The 24,444-nt window shown below is 42.1% G+C and overlaps 1 protein-coding gene across 2 annotated transcripts in view; it reads left to right on the top strand.

Moving 5' to 3' along the window:
* The window catches only part of STAB2 (stabilin 2), an 82,326-nt gene that overhangs the window by 30,722 nt on the left and 27,160 nt on the right, over positions 1–24,444 (top strand). For both annotated transcript variants that reach the window (XM_057420490.1, XM_057420489.1), the window contains exons 19-41: positions 1,060–1,122; positions 1,925–2,008; positions 3,492–3,578; positions 4,100–4,211; positions 5,466–5,646; positions 6,657–6,750; positions 6,951–7,109; positions 7,494–7,589; positions 8,323–8,418; positions 9,369–9,416; positions 11,771–11,907; positions 12,252–12,366; positions 13,286–13,363; positions 13,541–13,633; positions 13,747–13,854; positions 16,395–16,526; positions 17,594–17,719; positions 19,057–19,113; positions 20,296–20,391; positions 20,856–21,051; positions 21,524–21,619; positions 22,905–22,950; positions 23,591–23,667. In XM_057420490.1, the coding sequence (XP_057276473.1) occupies positions 1,060–1,122; positions 1,925–2,008; positions 3,492–3,578; positions 4,100–4,211; positions 5,466–5,646; positions 6,657–6,750; positions 6,951–7,109; positions 7,494–7,589; positions 8,323–8,418; positions 9,369–9,416; positions 11,771–11,907; positions 12,252–12,366; positions 13,286–13,363; positions 13,541–13,633; positions 13,747–13,854; positions 16,395–16,526; positions 17,594–17,719; positions 19,057–19,113; positions 20,296–20,391; positions 20,856–21,051; positions 21,524–21,619; positions 22,905–22,950; positions 23,591–23,667 (2,377 nt within the window). The remainder of the gene's footprint in view (positions 1–1,059; positions 1,123–1,924; positions 2,009–3,491; positions 3,579–4,099; positions 4,212–5,465; positions 5,647–6,656; positions 6,751–6,950; positions 7,110–7,493; positions 7,590–8,322; positions 8,419–9,368; positions 9,417–11,770; positions 11,908–12,251; positions 12,367–13,285; positions 13,364–13,540; positions 13,634–13,746; positions 13,855–16,394; positions 16,527–17,593; positions 17,720–19,056; positions 19,114–20,295; positions 20,392–20,855; positions 21,052–21,523; positions 21,620–22,904; positions 22,951–23,590; positions 23,668–24,444) is intronic.

Below are 24,444 nucleotides of genomic sequence, written 5' to 3'. Positions count from 1 at the left end.
TATCAAAGAGCTTTTCAATGCCCAAGTGTATTCGACAAAATATATCTGAACCACAAACCTCAGCTATTTGACACCCAAATGCTTTTGTAAGTCTGACCCTTTATTCCTTTAAGCGCTGTACACCATGAAGAACTATTAAACCCAAACCAATACCTGATTTTTTTTTCCCTACATTTCCAGTGTTTAATCTGTGTGTAAAATGCCATAATTAGTGTTCGTGGTCACTTGTCGAATGACTATGAAACACAGTGAGGTAATGCATGGAATGCCAGCTCTAGGATTTATTCTAACTTGGTTGAAACACAAGACATTAGCAGTCACGAGCAACACAGCTTTGACAAACTCCATATTCACCCTCTGAAAAGATGAGAATCTCTGAAGTTATTGCATGTTGATCTTGTCAGAGAACTCATCTTTAAAACTGCCGCTGGAGTTTATACATCCTTGGTGCCATAATTGCTACTGTCACTACCACATGGTGATAAATTAGCTAGTGGAGAAAGGCAACCAAAAGGTGAAGACATAAAAATAGCTATATACCACTGGATCACAATGGAGTACAGGATCTACAACATGGAAGCAAAGAATATTTTTCTCTTCACTGCCTGCCTATACACAAATTTCTGTTCACGCTGTGTATATATGGGACCATTAATTTGTGGTCTTCCTAGGATGAAATAAAAAATACTCATAGAAGTTAAGCGTCCAAACTGCACTAGACCTTCAGACAATGTTAGCTAATATATGCGATTGAGCAAAGGACACCAGTGCATTCATGCCCATGTTTATCTTCTCTTTAGGAAGCTTCCAATTGTTTAAAATAAGGGAGGACGGGAAGGACAGATGAAGATAAAAGGGGGAAGGTAGAAAAGAACAACCACTCCAGAAAAATCAGAACCAGCAGATACAGCCCTGGTGCTGCTGTTTGGTTCCTTATCCATGCTCTAAGAGTTAAAAGCCATAGAACACATGTACTTACAATGTACAGAGTATATCTTCCATAAGTATGCACCTGGTTTAACGCCATCTCAAATGACTAACCTTATTGTTTCCATCTAGGGCCTCTGTACAAGTTGTTTATCACAAGCAATGGCTCCGTGTCCTCAGGATTCAAAGCCCATTGTAAGTGACAGATTCCCCAGTTGTGCAAAATGCTTAGAGGGAAGGGGTCCCATATGTTGATTACTGCTCTCCCAATACAATGAGAAAACGAACCAGATATGAATACAAGAGGCCACATAAAAATACAAATGTAGACACTACTTTAGCCTCTTTTAGGCAATAATTGAATCATCAGGTGATTTCAGCATTATATTTTTACCGTTGCAAGATCCCTTGTAGACTTCATAGAAGCTCTGACTCTTCCCAGGTTAAGTAAAATCTATTTCAGACAGGCATTGTCAGAAGAGGGAGGCGAGGAATGAGAATTGCTATGATTACACTTTGAGAGTTAGCAAATTAAAAATAGAGGAGGAATAGACTTAAAATAGACCTCACATCTGTTAAAAATTTCCTTTTGATTAAGCATCCTCCCAGAAGTAACTGTCAACAGAATCAGCTTCAGAAAGAATAGAAACCCTCCCATCTGCTTTGCATCTAAGAGATGCAAATCTGGCTGCATGTTTCTCCACACACAAAACTCGAGTCTAGCTATCACAGGAATTTTATTCCCCATGTTATAAAAACTCATTGGTAGTTAGTCCTGTATGCCGTATTCAGTAATAACCTATATGCTATTTATTCAGTAAAAATGAAAAGAAAGTTCATATTAATGAAAAATACATAATTTAAAACATTTTTAAATGCAACTCTATAGCAAAGTACTTACTGTTCTTCACTTAAATTACGTTGGGATAGTAAGGCTATATCACAGAACTTTACATTGCCTAGAAATACTAATGCTTCCACTTCATGCATGTTTCAGCCTTTCTCAAAAAGAAGATGCATTATTGAAGGCCCAACCTTTCAAAAAACTGGCTGCACTAGAGCCTGCAATGTAACAATAAAGGTACAGAGTTATGTTTCCTTAAGGTGAAATGTACATAAAAGTTTTCCAAAATACTGTCTTTTGAATTGTGAACTCTCCTTTTTGGACTTGAGAGAGGTATGGAAATGTCCATACAGTTTCCATACCCTTCCTTCTACAGGGGGCTGGGAGGACTGACTGTAAAACATAGAGCAAAATACCAGGCACATTCCAGAGAGATTTTTAGTTGCCATATGCTATTAACAACACTCTGTAATGCAGGACTTCAACATAAGGTTCCAAGCCCAGGTGTTATCATTGCTCCATACAGCTTTACCCACAAAGAACAGGACAGCTTGATCCCTCCTGGTCACAGCCACTCCTGTCCCAGGACTTCACACAGTATGGGGTAACAATGAATAGGAAACGCTCCTAAGAACCACGCTCCACTTGCTCTGCCTGGCAAACCTAGTCCTTGCAGAAGTCATTAGCCCATGAGAAGTACTTACACTTTTCCAGATCCTGGGGCTCCTAAACAGATTCTGCATTTCAGAACTACCATTAAGTAACAAGCAGAGAAGTCTAACAAATCCATAAGCTTTGAGAGCTTTTTGCTTACTCCTTTCCCTTGAATCATAGAATCACTTAGGTTGGAAAAGACCTTTAAGACAATCAAATCCAACCATTAGCCCAGGACTGCCAAGTCCACCACTAAACCATGTCACTGAGGGCATTTGCATGCTTGTGGACACTTCCAGGGATGGTGATTCCACCACTGCCCTGGGCAGCCTGTTCCAATGCCTGATCACCCTCTCGGTGAAGGATTTTTTCCTAGTATCCAGTCTAAACCTCCCCTGGCACAGCTTGAGGCCATCTCCTCTTGTCCTGTCATTTGTTACTTGGGAGAAAAGAATCGCACATGTAAATGAGGGGTTTTTTTTCCTAATACGCTTTCTGTGCTCTTGATAAACAAATGGATCAAGAAGCAAATTCATGAATAAAACAGAAGATGCAGCAGAGAAAAACATTTAGGTCTGTGTAGCGGAGAAACGCCACACTGGTGCAGAGAGGAAGGGGGAAGATCAAAGCAGCATGTCTGGCTTTCACAGCATCTCCCTGGGGTAAAACATATCTTCTAGTTCCTGATCTCAGATGTAAAGGAGACTGCCTGCCTCTGAATTGCACTGTACTCCCTCCCCCTGCCAAATATGAGAGTGCACACAATATGAGCAGATGCACACAGGCACATTTGTAAGTGGCAAGAGGACAGGGATTTCTAACACTGATGAGTCTGACAAGAACAAGGGAAGGATATGGTGGTCTTGTATCCCCTTCTTAGGCTCCCAGCACCCCTCCTGGTTTTAACAAGGCCATTGCAGGGGTGGCTCTGGCTCCACACAAGCCTTTTAAGAGCCAGCTACCCCTACAGGCATTTGCCAGAGACAAAACATGATGAAGAGTTGTCTTTCGTACACTGCCTCCTCACTAAGGCACTAAAAAAGACGATATTTACTTCATTTCACAGGAACCAAAATGTTGCAAAGGCTTCTTCGGCCCTGACTGCAGTCCGTGCCCAGGAGGGTTTTCCAAACCCTGCTCAGGAAATGGTCAGGTGAGCAGAGCATCTGGCAGCACCCTGAACTCCCATGGAGGGAAGGATAAGCTGTGTCCCAGAAGTCCCTAAAGTGCTTCTGCACAATAAATACGTTAGGCTCCCTCCATTTATGTCCAGTGATAGCTGTGAATTTCAGGTTCAGTTATATGGGGGAGGGAAAACTAATTGGTCTCCTCTCAGATGTCTGAACTGCAGGCTTCTGTAGTTCCAACACACAGCACACAGGCAAGGTCAGGGCTGGTGATCCACTCTTACACTTCTACTCTGCACAGCACACAGTAATGACACAGCTTGCTATTCTCACTTTAAAATTGCAAAGGAATGTAGAATACACAGCAACAAAGTACAAGCATAAGGAAAGCTTTTGCTTTGAAATACCTTTTTCTTTAAAGCTGAGGCTCTTCCTGCTAGTCTGTCACAGTCAATAATATGGAGAGGCACATAGTCTCTTCTCTGGGGGAAGGATAAAAATTCATTTCAGTTTATACATAGAAATCACCTCTTTTCCACTATCACAGTGCATGGACGGCCTGGATGGAAATGGGACCTGCATTTGTGCTGAGGCATTTCAAGGCTTTCAGTGTCAGTTTTGCTCAGACCCTGGCAAATATGGTCCTCAGTGTGATAAAGGTAAGTACAGCCATACTTCCTCAGCATAACTGTTTCTTTTTGATCCTAGTAACATTGAGGTAGGAGTTAACTCCTCGCTAAACGTTCTCTATGTCAGATGAGCAAGATGTCTCTGGGGTACTTCCATTTCTTATTTCAAAGGGATACATCATAAGCCTGCAGTCAGTGAAAATCTTCTCACTGACTTAATTGGACTTTCTGCAGAGGTCATAGCTTGCTGTATACTAATTTATTGCTCTTTTCATTTCGGTCTCCCTCACATAAGTAATGGAAAAGAAGATCTTTGCTATTCCATTCCCATCTAGTACTGCCCACAATAGAGCAAATTCTGCCTGCAATGACAAATATATGTAATCTAAGAACAACTAAAACTATAAACAGATTGTGTTTAGGGACGCTTAATAATCATCTTTACTGAATGATTTATGATCTTCAAAACTTATAGTTCTAGCAGTATATATATCTTCTATATACTGACAGATTTACACCTGCTATGTCAAACCATACTATGTTTGAGAGTCTACAGAATATAAACCAGCAAATATAAGATATAATCCCCATCTACAAAATTGGGTTTAGTCTCTTTTTGCTATGTCATTCATGAAGCCCAGCTCACTCAAAAGTTCACAGGTACATGAACAAAAACTGAGAAACAAGTTCCATAAGAAAAGGTGGTATTGCCTAAGCTGCAGTCCCACCAAAGCAGTACCTGTTGACTTAACTAATCACCACTAGCACTTCTTGGGATTGCAGAAGGCTTACCTACCAAGTCCTTTGGGCACATTGCTGTGCCTCCCAGCAGCACTAATCAGTCCATCCCCATCAAAATGATTATAGGTCTGTGCTGCTGCTCCGTATACCAGCTCAGCACTATGCAATTTGTAGCATTGTGGACTCAGCATTAAAAGGCTTCCCATATCTCTGAAAGTACACCAAAAGTTGTGCAATGAAACAATTTCAGCCTTAATAGCCTAGGACACAGTATTTCTCCCCTACTTCTCTGAAGTACTTTGAAATTCATTGATAGATAAGTGCACTATAAAGATATAACAGATTTTAAATAGTTACCCATAAAGCACACCTGAAAAGACACGGACATGATAAACAAATAATAAGTTCCCCAACAAAGTAAGACTTTAGAAATACAAAAGTTTAGACACTAGGAAAAAAAGGAGGACCTGATTCGTAAGTGCTATGTAAGAATAGATGCCTTTTACAATTATGGAATTGCACATTATAATTTATCTCTGCTAGAATGCCTCTGCATTTATGGGAAGTGCAATAACCGAATAGACAGCGATGGGATCTGTCTTCCTGGATCATGCAGAAGTGGATACATGGGGAAACTCTGTGATAAGCAGATTGTTCCCTGCGATCCCTCTCTACAGCTCTGTCATGCACATGCAGACTGTCAGCTTAGCGATGGTGCAATGAGGTAAGTCAGTAACTTGCATCTAATTAACTATGCTGCGGCTCTTTCCCATTTGCTTGATCAAAACAGCACTGTGTAGCAGTACACAGACATCAGCCACTGAAATGCTGCTATGCAGCAAAAAAGCATAAACATGCACCACATCAGCCTTGAGTTGCAAGAGAGTAATCAAGAGTTCTCAATGCCCTACCCCGCACCTTGTATTTAACACTGATACACTCATACAGATCTAACCCTTGTTCAGAAGGCTGCCTTCCTACCAATATCTACAAAGGCTCTCTCAGGAAACTCTTATTTCTAACCATTTCTTTAGTGAATCAGGAGCCTGGGCTTTGCTGAAAAACAATTAAGTTCTCAAGCAGTCTGGGGATGGACAGTTCACTCAGATCAGCTCAGCTGGTTTGCATGCCACAGCATAGGCTCTCCAATCCTGACAGGATGCGTCACAAAACTTTCTTACTGTTACAGATGCCTGCTGCTCACCTCATGCTCACTTTCACACACACCAAGTTTGCCTCTTGCTGCAGTGTATTCATAATGAGCTAAAACCACAACAATTACCATAGAAGGCGGGATGGGAGATGCTGTGTAATTTGAGTGCTTAAGAAATTCCCTCCAGTACAGATTAACCTGGGAGGACAACCGGGGGAAATGGGGTGGCTCATTTTCTTGTATGCATTTCAGGGAAAGAGCTATCTTCTGTGTCACTGAAAGAAAGAGCAATCCCAGCTCATAATTAATTCAGAGCTACTAGCTCACCTTTGCAAATACCACATCATGGCAAAACTAATTTCATTTCCCATCTCATACACGGAGAATGCATCCCTGATTTGTCTTAATTAAGCAAGCCAATATTCTGTGGGGAAAAAAAAAAAACAAACCATATAATATATGCATCGTGAATCCAAGGTTACCAGTTTAAGCCGCCTATAAATAACATGTTACAGTGGAAAACAATTGCTTCACTTTACAGCTGTCCTATCATGTTTAATGCCTCACTTCATTCTCTACAGCTGTGTTTGCAAACCTGGCTATGCGGGAGATGGTATGAGCTGCACCAAAGTTGATCCTTGTGCTGCTTTAAACCCAGGTGGCTGCAATATCAATGTAAGTACCTACTTTTCCCATAGAGCCTGGCACCATAGAAAGGAAGGTTTGGCCAGAAACTTGCAGAAGGAAGAGTCAGTTTTCACTGCAGTTTCAAGCTCTTTCCCCAGATAGTGGCATCACTATTGCTCAGACAAGCCTTACACCTAAAGCCAGATGCCACCTACCTGTCCTGAACAGATGCTTCTGCATCCCCCCAGGCTGAATGCATTCAGACTGGCCCAGGAGAGCACACGTGTGTTTGCCAGGCAGGATGGACAGGTGACGGAAGGGACTGCTCAGCCATCAACAACTGCCTGCTGCCCACAGTGTCAGGGTGCCACAAAAATGCCACCTGCATATACATTGGACCGGGTCAGGTATGTCCTCTCACATTTGTTAGGCACTAGTTCTCACCCATTTTGCTCTGCCTGTGCTTCTCACCCGGTTTTCTTCCCCAAATTCTCCTCTCCCGCACAGCCACAAGGTTATTCCCATACAGCACTCTCTACACAAGGCAGTCTCCTTCAGTTCCTATCCCAGTGCACCCTCCCCACTCTGTGGTGGTGTTCTGGCAGCAAATACCTTTTAGTAAGCACGCTAGTAGATGTCAGGTATAAAGGTCTTCTGGATATATGAATCAGTGTCATTTCACTGAAGTATTGGAACTACACAGAAAGACAGATAGACTAATTCACCATGTCTAGAATATGCACCCTATTTTAGTCACTTTAATGAACTGCAGTGTTTTATTAAAACAACAGAATGACTGCAAGTGTAAGGATGGATTTCGGGGGAATGGAGTGGAGTGCACACCCATAAACTCATGCCTCGAACAAAATGGAAAATGCCATCGTTTGGTGAGTTATTAACCATTCCCTGAACAAAGTGTTCAGATACATATCACACCTTGCCTCCTGCACACACCATAGATTTTCCTTGCTATTTCAAGCCTGCAATTTCTGAGTTAGAACAAAGCTTTCCAAGCAGTGCTGCAAGCATCAAAACTGCTACATGAACCACATGTGCTGAGGAGAGACTACAAGGGCTGCCCCCAATCCTAAATGTACTCTCTCAAGCCTGGAATAAATGCATGCTGCTTCTCCACGAGCAATTTCAATTTGGATGCATTAGCCTGTTGGGATGCTTAGCCAAGTCATCTCTACACAGGCATCTATAAACTTTATCTGCAACTGCATGGGTTCAACCGACCTGCAGGCTCTGCTGTGCTCTGTAGTGCCTGCAAGAGCCACAGCAGCCTCAGGCAGAACACAGGAACAGAGCTAAAGGAAGAGCAATGAAGAGCATAAGACAAATCTGGTACAGTTGGGTGAAGGAACAGGGCTCAGTTTATGTACAGAGGAAGTAAGAAAGGGTTGAGGAAGAGTTTAGATTCCTACAGATTTAGGGTATGGTGGGCATGTGAGGAGGGAGTTAGTGCCCAAAGCTGGTGGAGTTTGTCCTATGGGAGGGTAAGGATGTCCATGCATCATGTTAAGTTCATGTTTGTATACGAATGGGTTTCAGAAGGGGCTTTAGAGGCCATCCTTGCTCTTAGTGGTCTCCTGAATTTTCTTTCTTTCTGGTTCGAAGGCATCTTGCCAGTTTGAGTCCTCTCATGGCTGGAAGTGTGTGTGCCCAAAGGGCTACGAAGGAGATGGCAGAATCTGCTATGGAAATGCTGCCGATGTAAGTAAGATGAGCGTCTTCTCACACTGGATCATAACCAGAGAGATCGCAAAGCCATTATAAACAGAAAAATATGATGTCCACCAGTGCTACCTGCAAACAGTGTTCTAGCTGGAGGCACTTGTCTGATACATAAATGACCTGTTGTGTTTAAAAACACAGCTTGGAAAGGGGCCTAAGGGATCTGAGCATATTTCCTTCTTAAGACAAATTGAAAAATTGCAGCCCCAGAGGCCTAACCTGCAGATGTGCTAAGCACTCACCTCCCAGGGAGCACGCAGCTCTTGTGAAGTTCTGCCCTGAGGTCTGTCTCAGTGAAAACATCAATTTATCACGCTCAAACAAATCATACTGACCAGCAGGCAAATAAAACCAAAACAAGTAAAATGGTGAAATCAATATGCATTTAACAGCACAGGAAAAATGGAAGTGTCAGCTGTCTCAGCCACTGGCAATAACATTACATGGCTCTAAGCGCTACCTGCCATCCCTGCTCATACCATCATTTATCTCACTCACTGTTCTGAGTACAGTGGCAGAATAAAGGCTCTCTACTTGCAGAATGATATGTAAAATGCTGTACATATACCAACAACACACCTTTCAGTTATTTTTGCATGAAGTTAAGAAAAGTTTTAGATTCCCAGAAAATTAACACTTAGCCTGGGGTCAGTGCGTATCAGGTACCAAGATCAGGTAAGCTTAATACACCTAAGCAATAGATGGCCTATTTTCAGAAGAGCAGGTAACTCACCACTCCCACTGCCAGAAAGTATCAGTACTAGAAAAACATGAATGCCCTCCCATTTCATACATGCTGAAAACCTCCTCCTCTATGTCACATCAGCCAGGCCAGACACAGCGGATTACACCACAAGCTACAGCTAGAGTACTTTGGTACAGCTAATTATACCTTACATACTCATTGCTCTCTTTCTCTTTCTAATCAGGAGTTATCCACTCTGTCAGAAGCAGCTTCATTTAACCAATGGGTTAATGTAAGTACACTTTGTGGTTGATTTTTTTAGTATGTTCAAGTTTGCATAAATACATAAGCCCTGTAGGCTATAGAGATGGGAATCTCATTGCACTATTCCTATCACAGAGCAGAGGCCCAAGCTCTGGAGAGGCATCGGAAGGCCTCTCCCACCAGCCATGGCAGGGCTGATCACCTGGTTCCCTATTTCTGCCCGAAAACCAAATTCTTATCCCAAATTCAGGCAAGTAAGGAAGTCCCACAAGCAGAAGATCTAGTTACAAGCCCACTTTCTGGAGCAGGGGGCTACACAAGCCAGGACTAGCTCTGTACATAAATATACTCTAGTCCAGATGACAAGCGGCAGGGTACAAGCAGAGCCTGAATATGCCCCTAAGTGGCTGCTTCCAAACTCTCTCATGCAATAAAAATACTAGTAGAGAGAGAAGGCAATACCTTACCTTCCCCATTTTCACTGTGCCCCATGGCAGGAAAATGCAGCTGTATGGCTCATCAGTGTGCTGCTCTCACAGCAACCAAGGAGGAGAAAGCTCAGTCTGTGTGGGGTTGACTGAGGTGCAGGAAATGAAGGAAGAGATTAGCTTGTCTGGCTGCAGATTAGGGAAGAAATACCAATTTAGATTTAAAAAAAAAAAACATTCTAGATATATTGATTTTCACTCTTTATTTATGTTTTCACATACTATTTTTACTAGGGCAGCAGGAATATTAGAGGTCCTTACCCTAGTGTGGCTGACATTGTATGAATAGAGTTCAAAACCAGTTTCCCCTACAAAAAGCTTAAAACCTAAGTATAAGAAGTATAGAGGAAATAGTGGCAAACAGAAAAGAACAGTGATATGCTAATGAATAGCATCAAAAACAGAAGGCACAGCATATTAGCCGTTTTCATGCTTTTCAAAATTAAATAGCTTAGGAATCCACAGTTGCAACAGGGACCTCAGGGAGCTGCTTAAAAGAAAGGCCAATGTGGCTAATTTAAATCAGTTATCTGCCTGCCTCTGGGCTGACTGCAGCACTGTATACTGTAAAGAGAAACTAATGAAGTTAAAGGAATGAGCACAATAGGAAGGGTTGTTCACCTGCTAATGTGCTCTTTAGATAATGAAGTGGTGTGAGGAGGAAATCAGGCCACAGATTCTGTATAACCTGTTGAAACAGAGATGTGGAAATCTCTGCTACACTTCAAAGAAACAGTATTCCTTAAATAATGGTAGCTACAAACATGAGCAAAATAGGGAGATATATCCATCTGTGGGGTTCTTAACTTCATACTTGAGCAGGAATGTGATGTTTATCACTTTTCATAACCAAATATATTTCTTGCTGGTCAGGAAGGATGAGAAGAGGGAGTCTGTTTCTATTTCTACATTTAAATATTCGGAAGGTGACAGTGATGATGACTAGAAAGATGGATGATCTTAACAGAGACAAAATCCCCAGCTATTTAAGGGAGCTGGTTCTCTTCTTGACTTAAAACCCAGTAGTGAAGGACCACGCAAAACAAGCCATCTTCCAGGCAGCATACCAGCTGCAGAAAGGTAGAACTTAAGCTCATGTTGCTCCCTCAAGTTTGGCAGTTTCAAAAGTTGTGGAGCCTGTGAAAAGTAAAGAGAATCACATCTTCAGCATTCAGATCTTTAGGTCTCCTTAAGCCTTAGGTCTCCCCACAAAAAAAAATCCACACACTGGAAAAATCTCCAGTGGAGGCTCTCCCCATCCTTAAGGCAGATACAAACATATGGAAGATGAATCAGTCCATGCACAATAAAGAGCCCACATCCCCCACCTAAAATTAGAGCTGTCACAGCTAGCAAGCTAGTGGGCACAGATATCCTTTGGACATCTTCAAAAATCCCAGACATGTTAAGTAGTCTTATATCAAATGGGAACACTGTGTCATGTGGGTTTCTTATTTCACAGTTCATAATCCTTCTATCTATTAAATAGCACAGAGTGCTCTGTAAAAGCAGATTCTCAGTAGTTATCAGCAACCACTCATGTTTATTACCATGATTTACTTTTAACATTTAAGTGCATAAAATAGAATCCATGAGTCAAAGTAACTTTTGTAGGAGGAAACCTAAGTGTTTCACCACAAAAAAAACAATTCTGACCTAAACATTGCTTCTGCCCTTTAAATGCTGGCAATCCGGTCTGTAAAAAATAGACACTCATTTACCATTTTGTACACCTCTAAGTAGTTTTGTTCAAGTCATTGCTCAGTTTAATAGTTTTTCCTCTCCAGGCTGGTCACAAAGCTCGTCACATACTCCACCTTGCTAAAAAATCACCAGATGCTATTTATAGATCATCCTTAGGATGAATTATTTTACCCTGTTCACTTCCATGCAGGAGGCTGAGATAAACTCGGTGCTGTCCAGCACCTCAAACCTAACCGTCCTCGTGCCTTCTCTGCAAGCAATTGAAAACATGGATGAAGACGAGAAAGCCTTTTGGATGTCAAAGAGTAACATCCCAGCTCTACTGAAGTATGTTAATGGTTTGGGGGGTTATGATGAATCACTTTCTATGGCAAATAAGCCTTTGTTTTGAAGCCACTAGAGCAAGACAGCTATTATAATTTTAAGGGAGGGTCATAGGATTCCTCCTCTAGTTAGAGTGGTATAAATCTCTGTAGCAACTCCACTGGAAACAAAGGTATTATCTGTGTTATGTCAGAAATTTTTAAATTCCAAGCTAAAATCAGAACATAGCTGAACTGGGTATTGTACAAATAATTCCTGCTTTAGACCACAGTTTCAGGCACACTAAGCATATTTATTGGGAAAAGACAGAAAACACAACACTTTCACATTCATTTAATTTCCTTCAGGTATCATGTATTGACAGAAGCTTACAGCTTTGCTGATTTCCAGAATTTATCATCCTCTGAGATGCTGCCAACATCTCTACAGAGCAACTTCCTACACTTGTCTAAAGAAAATGGGGTGAGATGACCTGCAAACCACTGTGGTATCATACAACAAACTCTGACCATCACTGCCACCAACTTCCTTGTAATACAAAACCACACAGACATTGTAGGTGTATTTAAAAAAAGACCATGACATAAAATTAAAGGAATAGATCAATTACGTTGGGCCCTCTGGGAGAAACATGATTTTCTCCACCACTTTACCTAGCTGCAATTTGTCCCCAGTATTAGTTATTCTTAATGTCCCAGTAGCTGCTGCAAACACTGGACAGTCTTGTACCCAGGAAGAAGCATGGTCCCTCCTGGAGCAGCCCATGTGGACTAATTTAAGATAAAGGGCACCAAGTAAACCAAATAACTTATTTTAGGGAACTGGGAAGGTAGGAGAAAGCAATGATACTTTGCCCGTATCCACAACTTGATAGTCCCAAATCACCTGAAGGTATTTTTAATGATAAATAAAAGAACTGACAGTCCTTCCCCCTCAGCACATTAGTACTCCACGTTCTGAGGAGGATTTTCCGGAAATACATATGGCACATTTAAGCACTTCACCCCCGTTAAGGAAGGGAAAACTTCCTCCCACCTCCATGCCCAGAGGGAAAAATCATGAATGGGGTCTTTCAAAGCTGCACAGAAATGGGAGGGCATGAATTGGCACAGGGCTTCACCCTGCTGTGGGGTGGGAGTGAGCACACCCACCCCATAACCACCCCAGTGCAAGCAGTCCCATGGTTTTGCTGGTCTGAACACCAGGAACAGAACAGAGTCCCAAAGTCACCTCCCATGCACATGGTTCCCTGAGTGTGGCCTGAGGCAAGTGAAGCCAAGGTGGAGTCCCAGGCAAGCTTCTGGGAATGTGTGGGAATCAATGGGAAAATGCCACCACTGCAATGAGAAAGCAAACCCTCTCTTTCCTCTTTTTCTTTCAGAACCTCACCCTTGAGGGTGCTCACATCGTGGCTGGTGACATCGCATCCACAAATGGAATCATACATGTTATTGATAAGGTATATGGCTGCAGAGGGAGGATTTGTTCCTCTGCACCACAAACAGTAGAAAATAACTATCAGCTCTTGGAAAAGAAGTATTTACACAAAACAGCATTTTGGCCTGGGTCTGGTAGTTGCAGGTTCAGCCATAGCACATATACAAGCACTGACACGGGATATCTGCTCCCTTTTCAGGTTCTGACCCCCCTCCGCAGCACTGTCATGCCGAGGCTGCTGGCCCGCCTGGAGCAAATGCCCGATTACTCCATTTTCAGAGGCTATATTATTGTAAGCTCTCACATTGTTTTAAGAATGGAAGTAGTTCTCTGCTTTGTTTGCATTTGGACTGGTATCAGACTATCAGTGGCCATTCTGATTTTTGTTTATGTGTTCCACAACAGCAATACAACCTGGCAAATGAAATAGAAGCTGCAAACACATACACAGTCTTTGCCCCAGATAATGATGCCATAGAAAATTACCTTAGGGATAAAAAGTCTGCTACCCTGGTAAGTATTGCTTATAAGACTTGTCTTAAAAACTCAGTATTTCATCTCAGTTTCAAGTGGATGGATTGAGATGACACACTATAATACCCAAGACATTTCATCAATAGACTTTTGTAAAGATCAGGAAAAGAATGACCAGGAATAACCCTGAAATGAGTTTCCTAGGTGAACAAGTCCAGTCCCCAGACATCAGTGGTAATCTTGTCATTAATAACCCCACAAAACATTCTGACTCCTTCTGAAACTACCCAGACGCTTGCCCTGTCATTCCTGCAGGAACACTATTACACGGCCCTTTCTGCAGGCCATTTCTAATTCCGGTTTATAACCACCACTGGCCATCCCAGGGCTCAGAAAACTTACTAAAGTTCTCTTGGCTAGGAAAATTCCCTTAGGCAAACCCTGTTGCTGCTGCCCACCCCAAGGAGCCCAACACCAGGCTCATACCTGACCTGGCTGCCAGCTCCCCATCATCACAGACAAGGCCATCCCACCTCCCTTTCTGACCTCAGTCCTCACGCCCAGATCTAGTTTATGCTATTTTGACAGCACACTTCTGGCCAGTTTATATCCCTTTATTCTAGTGCCAGGAGTATGCTTTAGCTGAAACAACTTTCTGGCATTTACGTCCTGACATATTTACAAGGCCAAAGAGCCTTCTCAAGCCTGTCAGTCTCCTCCCAAAATAAACTATCTCTTCCTGCATCACCTCAGCACCTTTCTTCATATTTGTTCCAGTTTGAAACTGCTTTACTGAATGCACGTATCGAGAGTCACACCTTGCAGAGGAAGCTTCTCCCATGACTTGCTCAATGACATTAATACTCCCCTGCCTCTTCCATAAATATTTACGCTGCCACACTCTGTCCCTACTTTCACAGTCTCCATTTACAGCCAGGAAGCTGAGCAGCACAAGGTTCAAATGACTTGTCCCAGAATATTTTCCACCAACCAGCAGACCCACAGCAAAACCCCCACTTGCTGCCTCACCGGAAGAATTCATACACGATCAAGCTACATCTGCTCAAATGACTTTTGAAGGCTATTTTAGTTGTTTTATGACACAGCACCATCATTTCCGCATCACTGTAAGAAGCATTTATAACAAACGTTGAGAGAAACATAAGACATTAACCCCACCGGATTTAGGTTACACACACAAAGAAATCCTTTTCATTTCCACAGTTTACCAATGTTTCTTCTGCCTTTCTTCCACTCTCCCAACCTTGCCTGGTGTGGCAACCTCATAAAGAAAATCAGAAAACACCCTAAGGTTAAGCCTGCCTAAGCCTTATCCTCTTTATGAAACACCTTGGGAGAACTCTGCCACAGAGGGAAGAGCTCAACACATGGAAAAGAGCCCATTTCTTGGCCTTGATGAAGCAAGGCTTTGTTTTCACTCTGCTAGTGATGAAAGACAGAAATGAAGATCAAAGAGAGTTAACTTTCTCCAAAGCATCCAAGTCAGGAGAATTAAATAGACTTGAACACGGGTGGAGATTAGCTCTTAGTTCCCACCTTCTTTCCTGCAAATATTTCTTTGTCAAATCTGAGGAAATCAAAATAGAATCGGTTCCTCTTTAAAAGGTGTAAAGATCAGTATTTCACCTTGTGGGCAAAGCCAGGAAACATTATGTATTTTGCTTTCCCATGCTTTTGAAGGGATGGAAGAACAAGGAGCAGTATGAACATTCAGAACAAGAAGACAGCAGGCAACAGGATTTCCTGCAAGCACCTTTTATTGCAAAGGCATACAAATGCAGCAGCACTATAGCTGTTGTCTAAGCAGCTCCTAAAACCCTCCAAATGCCCCAGCTTCTCTCACATCTACAAGTCTTCACAAAACATCCTACTTCCTCCTCCTCCAAGCCAGGTAGAGCTTTGGGAGTCGCCTGCTCTGGAACAAGATGCAGAAACCTTTGGAAGTCCTTACTAAATGTTGATGCACAGAGAACAATTTCACCACATCAATGAAAAGTGAATATCCTCTAGCAATGAGGCAGAGAAAATTTTTCCATTAACAGGTGTGGCTCCAACACTTTATTGACTGAAAATGACCTTAACAAAAAACTACAACCAAACAACAAAAAAAAACTACAACAACAAAAAAAAACTATAAATTACTGTAAACATTCATCTATAAGTGATTCAGGGATTCCCAAAGGAAAGGAATGGGTATGGGGAAGAATATAAAAGCACATACCCAATTTTTCATGTCAAATGAGCTCATGAAGTTCAGAGTTCTAAAAAGTCATCTGACTGACTCTTCCCTGAATCAGTCAGTCCTGTACACAGGAGGAGACACTACTAAGCTCAAGCAAACTTTGGTCCTGCCAGTTCAACAAGCCTTTAATCCCCCAAGGTCAATTACATTTTCATTATGATAGGAATGCAGGCTTTCCATGGTAGGAAATACAAAATAACCTGCCAGCTGGAGAAGCTACTCCTCAAATTCAGGCCATCTATGTTTGCCTTGTACCCTTTGGGAAAATCTATGCCTAAATAACCTTTCATGCTTTGTGATGTTACCACGTTTGCAGGCCGAAAGCCAAATCCGCTACCACATTGTGCTGGGTGAGAAGCTCCTGAAGAACAACCTGCACAACGGCATGCACAGGGAGACCATGCTAGGGTTCTCCTACCAGGTTGGGGTCTTCCTCCATGATGGCCAGGTACTGTTGTTTTCACTTGTTTGGAGAAACAGGTTTCCTGCTTTTTTATGAAGCCAGCTTCAACTTTAAACTAATATGCAGTCAAAAGGAGCTGTTCACCTCCTCCTTTAGCTCCTGGGATGTAATAGCACAAAAGTGGTCACTCAAATGCCTCTCTCGGACCTGCTTAATTCCAAGTCACCCTTGAAGAGATCTTTGATTGAATTTTATTTCAATCGTGCTGTTCACATTTAGCACTGCATTTTAGAAGCTGCTGGGGTGGATGTCTATCTCCAGCTGCTACAAGCCTGCATTGCAAAATAGTCATTAAGAGCTATTAGAAACCTGCCCTTAATTATAAAACATTAATTCTATTTTCTGTGGATTTACTCCACTTTTAATCCTAAAAGCTTAAAGCACTGGGCAACAAATACGAATTGCCTTTCAAGACCACTCATGGGAAAATCAGGCATAGTAAGACTAAGCAATACAGCCAAAATTACAGCAGAGCTGGGAGGGGAGTTTTGTCCTCCTTCTTCTCTGTCCCAGAGATCCCTCTGGGCATATGCAAAGGCAGACAGAAAGCTTCTCACTGAAGCAGTTTCAAGCCCTGCTCTTTGCTCAGCCCGTGGCAGACCCTCAGAAAAGCATTCACTCATAGGGATGCTGCTGGTGACAACTCGGTAAGAGTGTGGGGAGGAGTGAGATGATGAAAGTCCTCCCTGAAGCCACAGCTGCTGGAAGGGGAAGCCTATCATCCCCCACAGACAGGAAACCCAGCTCTTGGCTTGCTTTAGGCTCCTTCTTCAAACGCTTCACCTTTACACCTTATGGCAGAAAAAGCTGCTCTGGCAAATCCTGTTGCTAAGAAACTTCAGCATGCTGCAAGTCATCTTATGCCCTTCAGTCCAGTGAAGCTCTTAAATGCAGCAAGTGGGATATGAGCAAGTGCTTGAAATTAGCTACATTCATTGATTTTCCTGAAGTGAGACTTGCACATTGCTCCTTCTTTCACCATTGCTGCTCTAGCTACCACATGGCTACCACTCATCTCTCCTGCTTTCTAACTGATTGCATTTCTTTTGCAGTTATCCATAAATGATGCACCTATAAGCTATACAAATGTTGCAACAGACAAAGGAATTATCCATGGGTTGGGAAAGGTCTTGGAAATCCAGAAGAACAGATGTGATATCAATGATACAGTAATCATCGTAAGTGGTTCTGTTCATGTAGGTGCTTAAAGGCCCATCTGAGAGACCTATAGCCAAACATAGCCCAAATATACAAGATATGTGATACTATTTCCCAGTAAGGAATGCATATATTTTCCACAAAGGATATTGCTACAAGAATTTTAGCATTTCTTGAGACAACTTTGATCTTGCAGTCAGTGTATTGACAGCCTGGTTAAAACATAATCAGAGTAGCACTGGAGTAAGAAAATCCTGAGCTTTACTATAAAAAAAATATAGTAATTCACTATTCTAATGCATGTTCTCAGCCAGGCCACTTGTTTATAAAGCAAACAAGTGGGGAAAAATGGAAAATAAATTATTTTTCTCAAGGAAAAAATTTATTTTCATTCCATTGCACATACACATGGACTTCTCTTACCCTCCGAGTAAACATTCTCCCACTTCGGTTACTTTTACATATGAAATACAAATGGGTTTACATTCCTCTGAAGAATAGGATGTGATTTACTCAAGCTGGCAGAGAAAGGTTTCCTTTGCTTTTCTCCCAAGTCAAAAAGCACAGCCGTCAGGAAGCTTGCCTCCATTTTTATGAAGCATGCAACAAGCTACACAAAGAAGAAAAAGTGAGACTTGTGCTTTGGTTAAAACAAATTTAACAGGGTTGAACTTTTGCAGTTTTTCCTTTGGATACGGTCCCATATTTGAGTGCATTTCACACCAGGCTTTTCCAAAGCTTTGCTCTGTCAGGCCCTTTGCACATAAGCCTTTTTTTTTCTGATGGAAAACTATTTTCCCCACTATGTTCAAATGCAGTAACATACTTCAGCACTCATTTAAGCCTTGTTAAAAGCAATGACATTAGCTAAACAGGAATAATATTAGTCATTACGTACTGGGTACAACATGTATCTAAGCATTTTGCAGAAACTGTGAAATTTTTCGCACACACATACAGCACAAGATACACATCTATGTGAGTTTTCCATTTCCAAGCTGCTGTTGCACTACAGGAAAGTTGTGTCCAAGTTCAGGATTTGCCTCCTCTTATCGTGCTTTAGATGGGAAGGCTCTTGGGAAGCATCGCTTTAGAAGAGCAAAGTGAAATACCCAAAAGAGCTTTCCTTCTCCTGACCCTCGGGAAGAGGCTTCCCATGAGGTGTCCCTGGTGGGGATGATCTTCCTTTCTGAGCAGAGCAGCTACTCTCATCACCTTTACCATAGGGGCTATCATGACTATGCATCCCAAGGGCTAGGTTTAGAAGTATAGCTGGAAATTATGCATTTTCTATTAAATAAGCTGTCTGCAGCTCTATACAGTCTTTAACCACAGTTAACCATTTGTGTTGTTTAAGGAAAAATGCAGAATTTGTTCACAGTCTTCAAGTTGTCCCCCAGGAACAAAAGAAATAGTAAGTATTTCATCATTAATGCTAATTTATATATATATATTAATCAAAACTGAGTATAGATGTATTCAATCCTGGTTTTAATATAATTGCTTCAGTTTCAGCAAATGTTGTCATAGTTGCTTCAGCCTGCTGCATACATTGCTTATAGTCCATAGACTCCAACCACCCTGAGAGCAAGGGAGCGAAATCAAGGGCAGCTTAAAGACAGCTTCATTTTGAAGCTGTGCATTGGGACTACCGAAGACTCTTCAATCTGCAAAGTTTACCTCTACCACTCAAAACTGAGGCAGCTGATACACAGTCTGGAGTCTGCTTGCTACAGGAGGAATTACAGAAGCCCTTCAAGTCAGAGATGGTACAGAAGGGCAAATTCAACCTGTTCCCAGCAATATGCTGTGAGTTAGGGTCATAAGGAGACTTGCAGATTATAGAGACTTTGGACGTCCAACACATAAGAACTGCAAATATGCAGCAGGTCCCTGTCAACCACATCACAGCCTAAAGTTTCTTGGCACCTAAATTTGTCTGGGAAACCCCCTCTGTTGGGATTATGCAAGCATATTTTCCTCTATTATTTTTTGTCATTAATTATGTCAGTAATAGGATTCCACAGCAGATCAAGTCCCATCTACCCCATTAAAGTAAGTGGCTGGCAAAGACAAACTGAAGTGCTCACTGGTAAAACTCAAAAACATTAACATTTCCTTTACAATGAACAGTTGGATGGATGCTTGTATCAAACTCCTAACAAGTATACAATGAGACCAACAAGTCTTCAGCAAGCAATCTTTCCCAGCTGTGTTCAGACCCAGAAGACAGTGTTTCAACAGCTGGTTTTGCAGAATTTTAGCTCTCAGTTTTCCAAGAATAATTGGAAAGAATGGGAAATGTGTCAGAAAAAAAAGAAAAATGTTTGTTAAATTTCAGAAAAAGATTCTGTTTAAATCTGAGCAAAGGCAATATTAGACACATCTTTAAAGCTCCACGGGGCACTGAGTTAAGTCGATCATGTTTGCTAGGGAAAAAACCTAAACATTTAACCGATGCATTTTTATTTCTAAAAGTATTTCCTTAATGTTCATTGTAAATGTGTGAGTCAGTGCACAGCACACATACAGATAATGTCCCATTTCCTAAAATGTTTGAAAGTAGCTGATCAATATTACTCCAATTTTCATTCAGGCAGGGGAGAAGAAATATTGCATCCTCTCAGAAAACAACATGAGGATGTACACTATCCAGATTGGGTGCCAGCCAAAATGTGCTAAAACGGTCATTGTGAGTACACCATTTCTGTTGTGGTTAAAGCCAGGAACCCCTATACCTGAAATTCACCCTCCGTGTAATCCCCACTAAAAGCATATCAAGGCAATATGTTTATTGGCCTTTATTCTGGATGCAGCACTGATTGGAAGGTTAAAGGCTGCTGACAGCTGCAGCATAGGAAGGGCTGGGAGCTGGTGTGGCTCACAGGGAGCACAGCTTTGGGAAGGGTAACTCCATGCTTGACCACAGCAATCACAATCACCTTTCACTGTAGTGCTGAAGGTCCCACCAAGGAGCTGGGGTGGCAGCCTGAGCCCCAGCACAGTGAGGAGCACCAGCAGACCTGAAGTGCTGCTTAAAATCCAGTTCTCCAATTCCCCTCCACCCAGCAGCAGGGCCAAGAGTCAACACCCGTGCTTGCTTCCCTGCGTGCTACCCTGACCCCAACCCTCAACACGGTATTTCTGGGTTTCCAGAAAAGGGAATGCTGCGCAGGTTTCTTTGGGCAGCAGTGCCAGTCCTGCCCAGGGAAAGCAGGGAATGCCTGCTTTGGAAACGGTGTCTGCATGGACGGCATCAACGGAACAGGCACCTGCGAGTGTGGAGAGGGGTTTGTCGGTACAGCCTGCGAAAGCTGCATCAAGGGCAAATACGGCCTCAACTGCGATCAAGGTACAGAGCATCCCCTCACCAGCACTTTTTCTAGTCTTGTCAGATGTCAAAACTTAGTCCTAAAAACACCATTAACCCCTTTTCCTTCCTGTTATGGTATTTTAGCTCTTCTCCCTTCTCTGGAGATGGTGCCTCCTACTCTAGCATGCTACAGGATTAGAACAGTATTCTAGCAAGAATAATCCTTTCCAGCACTGCTTTTTCACCAATGCTTTCCCTTTAAAATACATTTTCACCCCCTGTATTTAGGAATAGAGGAAAGATAAGCATATTTTGAATACAGATTTATTTTGTAGTTATAGTAGTTGTAGAAGCCAATAGGCAAAGCAATCCTTGAAGTAGCCAAGAGCAGAAGGTGCCATCAGCAGAAGACATCCAGGCCATCCTTCCTGCCCTTCCTTCCCCTCACTGCTTTGCTGCACACACTGCTCCCCTGACCAGGGACAGGGGTTTCTCTCATCTCTCTCCACAGTGTGCACTTGTGTCCATGGGAAATGCAGTAGCGGGATCGATGGGGATGGCTCCTGTGAATGTGATGTTGGCTGGAGAGGGGTAACGTGTGATACTGGTGAGTGCTCCCTCCTTTTTGTTCTGGGGTGAGAAGTGAGCATTTCAGGAAATGCCAGAACTACAGCTATGACCAGATACCCAGCAGCTTCCCCATGCAGTGAAATACGGGTGACACGCTCCTGTGCTATGCCAATTAATTACCTTCTTCATAGAGAGCCAGCTGAGATATTGATCATGACACTCAAACACCTTATTTAGCTAATCCTCTACCTATGTCACCCTGTACCTGTCCTGAAAGAATATCCCATTTGTTGAGGCTGTATATTTTGCAGAACAGTTACCCAACACGTTTTGATCCTCAGATCAAAAGCCTCTCAAGTGCTTCAATAAGTTGATTTAGCCATACAACATTGGATGTTAAATTATGCTTTTGCTAATACAATAAAAATTAATTAGAAAATAAATAAACTTGTGTTGGTTTAATATATCTCCTATATCTAATAAAATTATATTTTAGTTACATATGATTAAAATGTATTCAATATTTTACAACTTTGCATAGAAATTAAATAGTGATATAAACACATTAATAATATTCAATATCAGTTTTAAATTTGCTTATGGAAAAAAAAGTAATCATAGAATCACAGAGTGGTTTTGTTTGGAAGAGACCTTAAAGCTCATCCAGTTCCAACCTCCTGCCATGAGCAAGGACACCTTCCACTAGACCAGGTTGCTCCAAGCCCTGTCCAACCTGGCCTTGAACACTGCCAGGGATGGGGCAGCCACAGCTTCTCTGGGCAACCTGTGCCGATGCCTCACCACCCTCACAGTGAAGAATCTTCTAATGTCTAACCTAAATCTCCCCTCTGTCAGTTTAAAGCCATTCCCCCTTGTCCTGTCACTACATTGTAAACACTTGTAAACATAGTAAACACTACTTGTAAAATGTTCCTCTCAAGATTTCTTGTAAAGCCCCCTTTAGGTATTGGAAAGCTATTATAAGGTCTCCCCTAACTTTATAGTTAGAGTTGCTGTAGTTGCTGAGCAAATTTCAGTTCCTTTAAGAAAACCTACCTTATATAATTAAACTAATACTGTGCAAAACTCACCAGACAAAAATACGTATGGTAACAGGTGAAATATTTTCCTGGTGATATGATTACAACTGAGTAAGTGGTACCTGCTGATCTGTATAGATAGTCTATACAGACTGAGCACTTGGTTGTCTGGTGCAGAACTCATAACAGACTCCAGCTTTCTATGGTGGGAAGAAAAGACTGGGAAACTAGAAGGATGTTGACACAAAGGGTTCTGACCCCTGTTCCTTTTCCTTCTTGCAGAAATCAAAGACGACGCATGTAACGCCTCCTGTCATACCAGTGCTAAGTATGTATGAAAACCACTTATTTGGAGGAGAGAGGAGGAAAAGGGGTTCTCTTGCAAGGCAAAATGTATAGTCCAGCTTGTTCTTTATGAAAAAAAAAAGTTAAAGAAAATTATGTTATTTAAATGTTAAAGAACTAACTAATTTTCAAAGGAGAAAGTCACCCCCATTGAGCCATTTACTGAAGCATACCTGCTGCCTAGCATTGAGCAGAGAGCAGGATTTACATTACCCAGTACATTTCAAAAACAAGGAGAGGCAAAGACTCAGATGCCTGGCTCAATCCCTGTGCATCAGTTCTGCTGCGTCCCTCTAGAAATCGTGTGCACAAACAAAAACCTGTGCACAGCATTTGGGAGAGCAGACATGAAATTCAAGGGTTCTCCGTGAGAAAATAGGTAACCGAAGTGTGCATTTTTAATACTTAAAATAATACATCCTAAAGCATTTGGAAAGCTTGGTTCAACTAGGTTCATTTTTATGGTTGTAACTAAACTACATCATACCGTAGGGTTAAATGCCTTGGTATTTCTATGTGGCATTACTTTTGGAGCAAAGCACAAAAACAAGAGCTGTACAAAAGACCTGTTAAGTTTTTTTTCTTGGTTTTAATGTTGTCTCTTTCCCCCCTGCTTCTTTTAGCTGCCTTCTCCTATCAAATGGCACTGCCTACTGCAAGTGTGCAGCTGGGTTTGAGGGGAACGGGACGTTCTGCACAGGTAATGGGCTTTGTTTCTTCCTTTCTGAAGAAAGCATAAACCAAAAAAGCGTGCTGGAAGCACTCTGTGCTCAAAGTGGAGCTGGTCAGAGATGAGCACTTCCCTATGCACCACTTAAAAACCAGGAATTGCTGCCAGTTTGCTCAAAACAAGTAAAAGCCCAACAGGTGTGGATTCATAGCAAACAAAGGGCTCGAAACCTCCAAGCTGCAAGGCATTGTGCTAAGGGAAACCAGAGAAAAGGGAACATGCCGTGCACAGCCCAGGCCCCATTGTTTGCAGAGCAATGAAACCTGGATTATGACTTTTACTCCTTTTCCCAACAAAGGCCAGCAAAGAGAGTTCAATTCAGGATACGATAACACTCTCAGCTATGGGAAGCTGTACAGCCCTACCATTTCCTCAGCTTTCTGAACTTGCACAGGTTTCTGGGGTGGCAAAATCAATTTCTTTAATTCAGAGAGATCCAAAAGGTACTCAGAAAGGGGCAATAGCAACTTATCCAAGGTGTCCCTCCAAGAGTCTGGGATATCTGGACTTAGAAAATAGACTGCTTCTGGTTACAAAGATTGTAAGGAATTTTACTTAATCCTTAACTGATTAAAATACCAGTGCATTTAGGAACAGAAGCGTATTTGTGTACTCACTCACAATGGCTGGCAGGGTCCAAGATTTTAACACTCTAGCTGCTTTCATTTTCTCTTCTGGCAGAAATCAACCAAATCCATTTTAATCTACTGGTGGGAAATACCCCATGTGCAGGAAGACCTGGGTGGC

The sequence above is a fragment of the Pezoporus wallicus genome, unplaced genomic scaffold, assembly GCF_028554395.1.
Source record: "Pezoporus wallicus isolate ANWC-B61680 ecotype Strahan unplaced genomic scaffold, APGP_CSIRO_Pwel_v1 contig_2871, whole genome shotgun sequence".
NCBI lineage: Eukaryota > Metazoa > Chordata > Aves > Psittaciformes > Psittacidae > Pezoporus > Pezoporus wallicus.
Note: the sequence above shows the minus strand (reverse complement) of the source record. Positions and strands in the feature narration are given on the sequence as shown.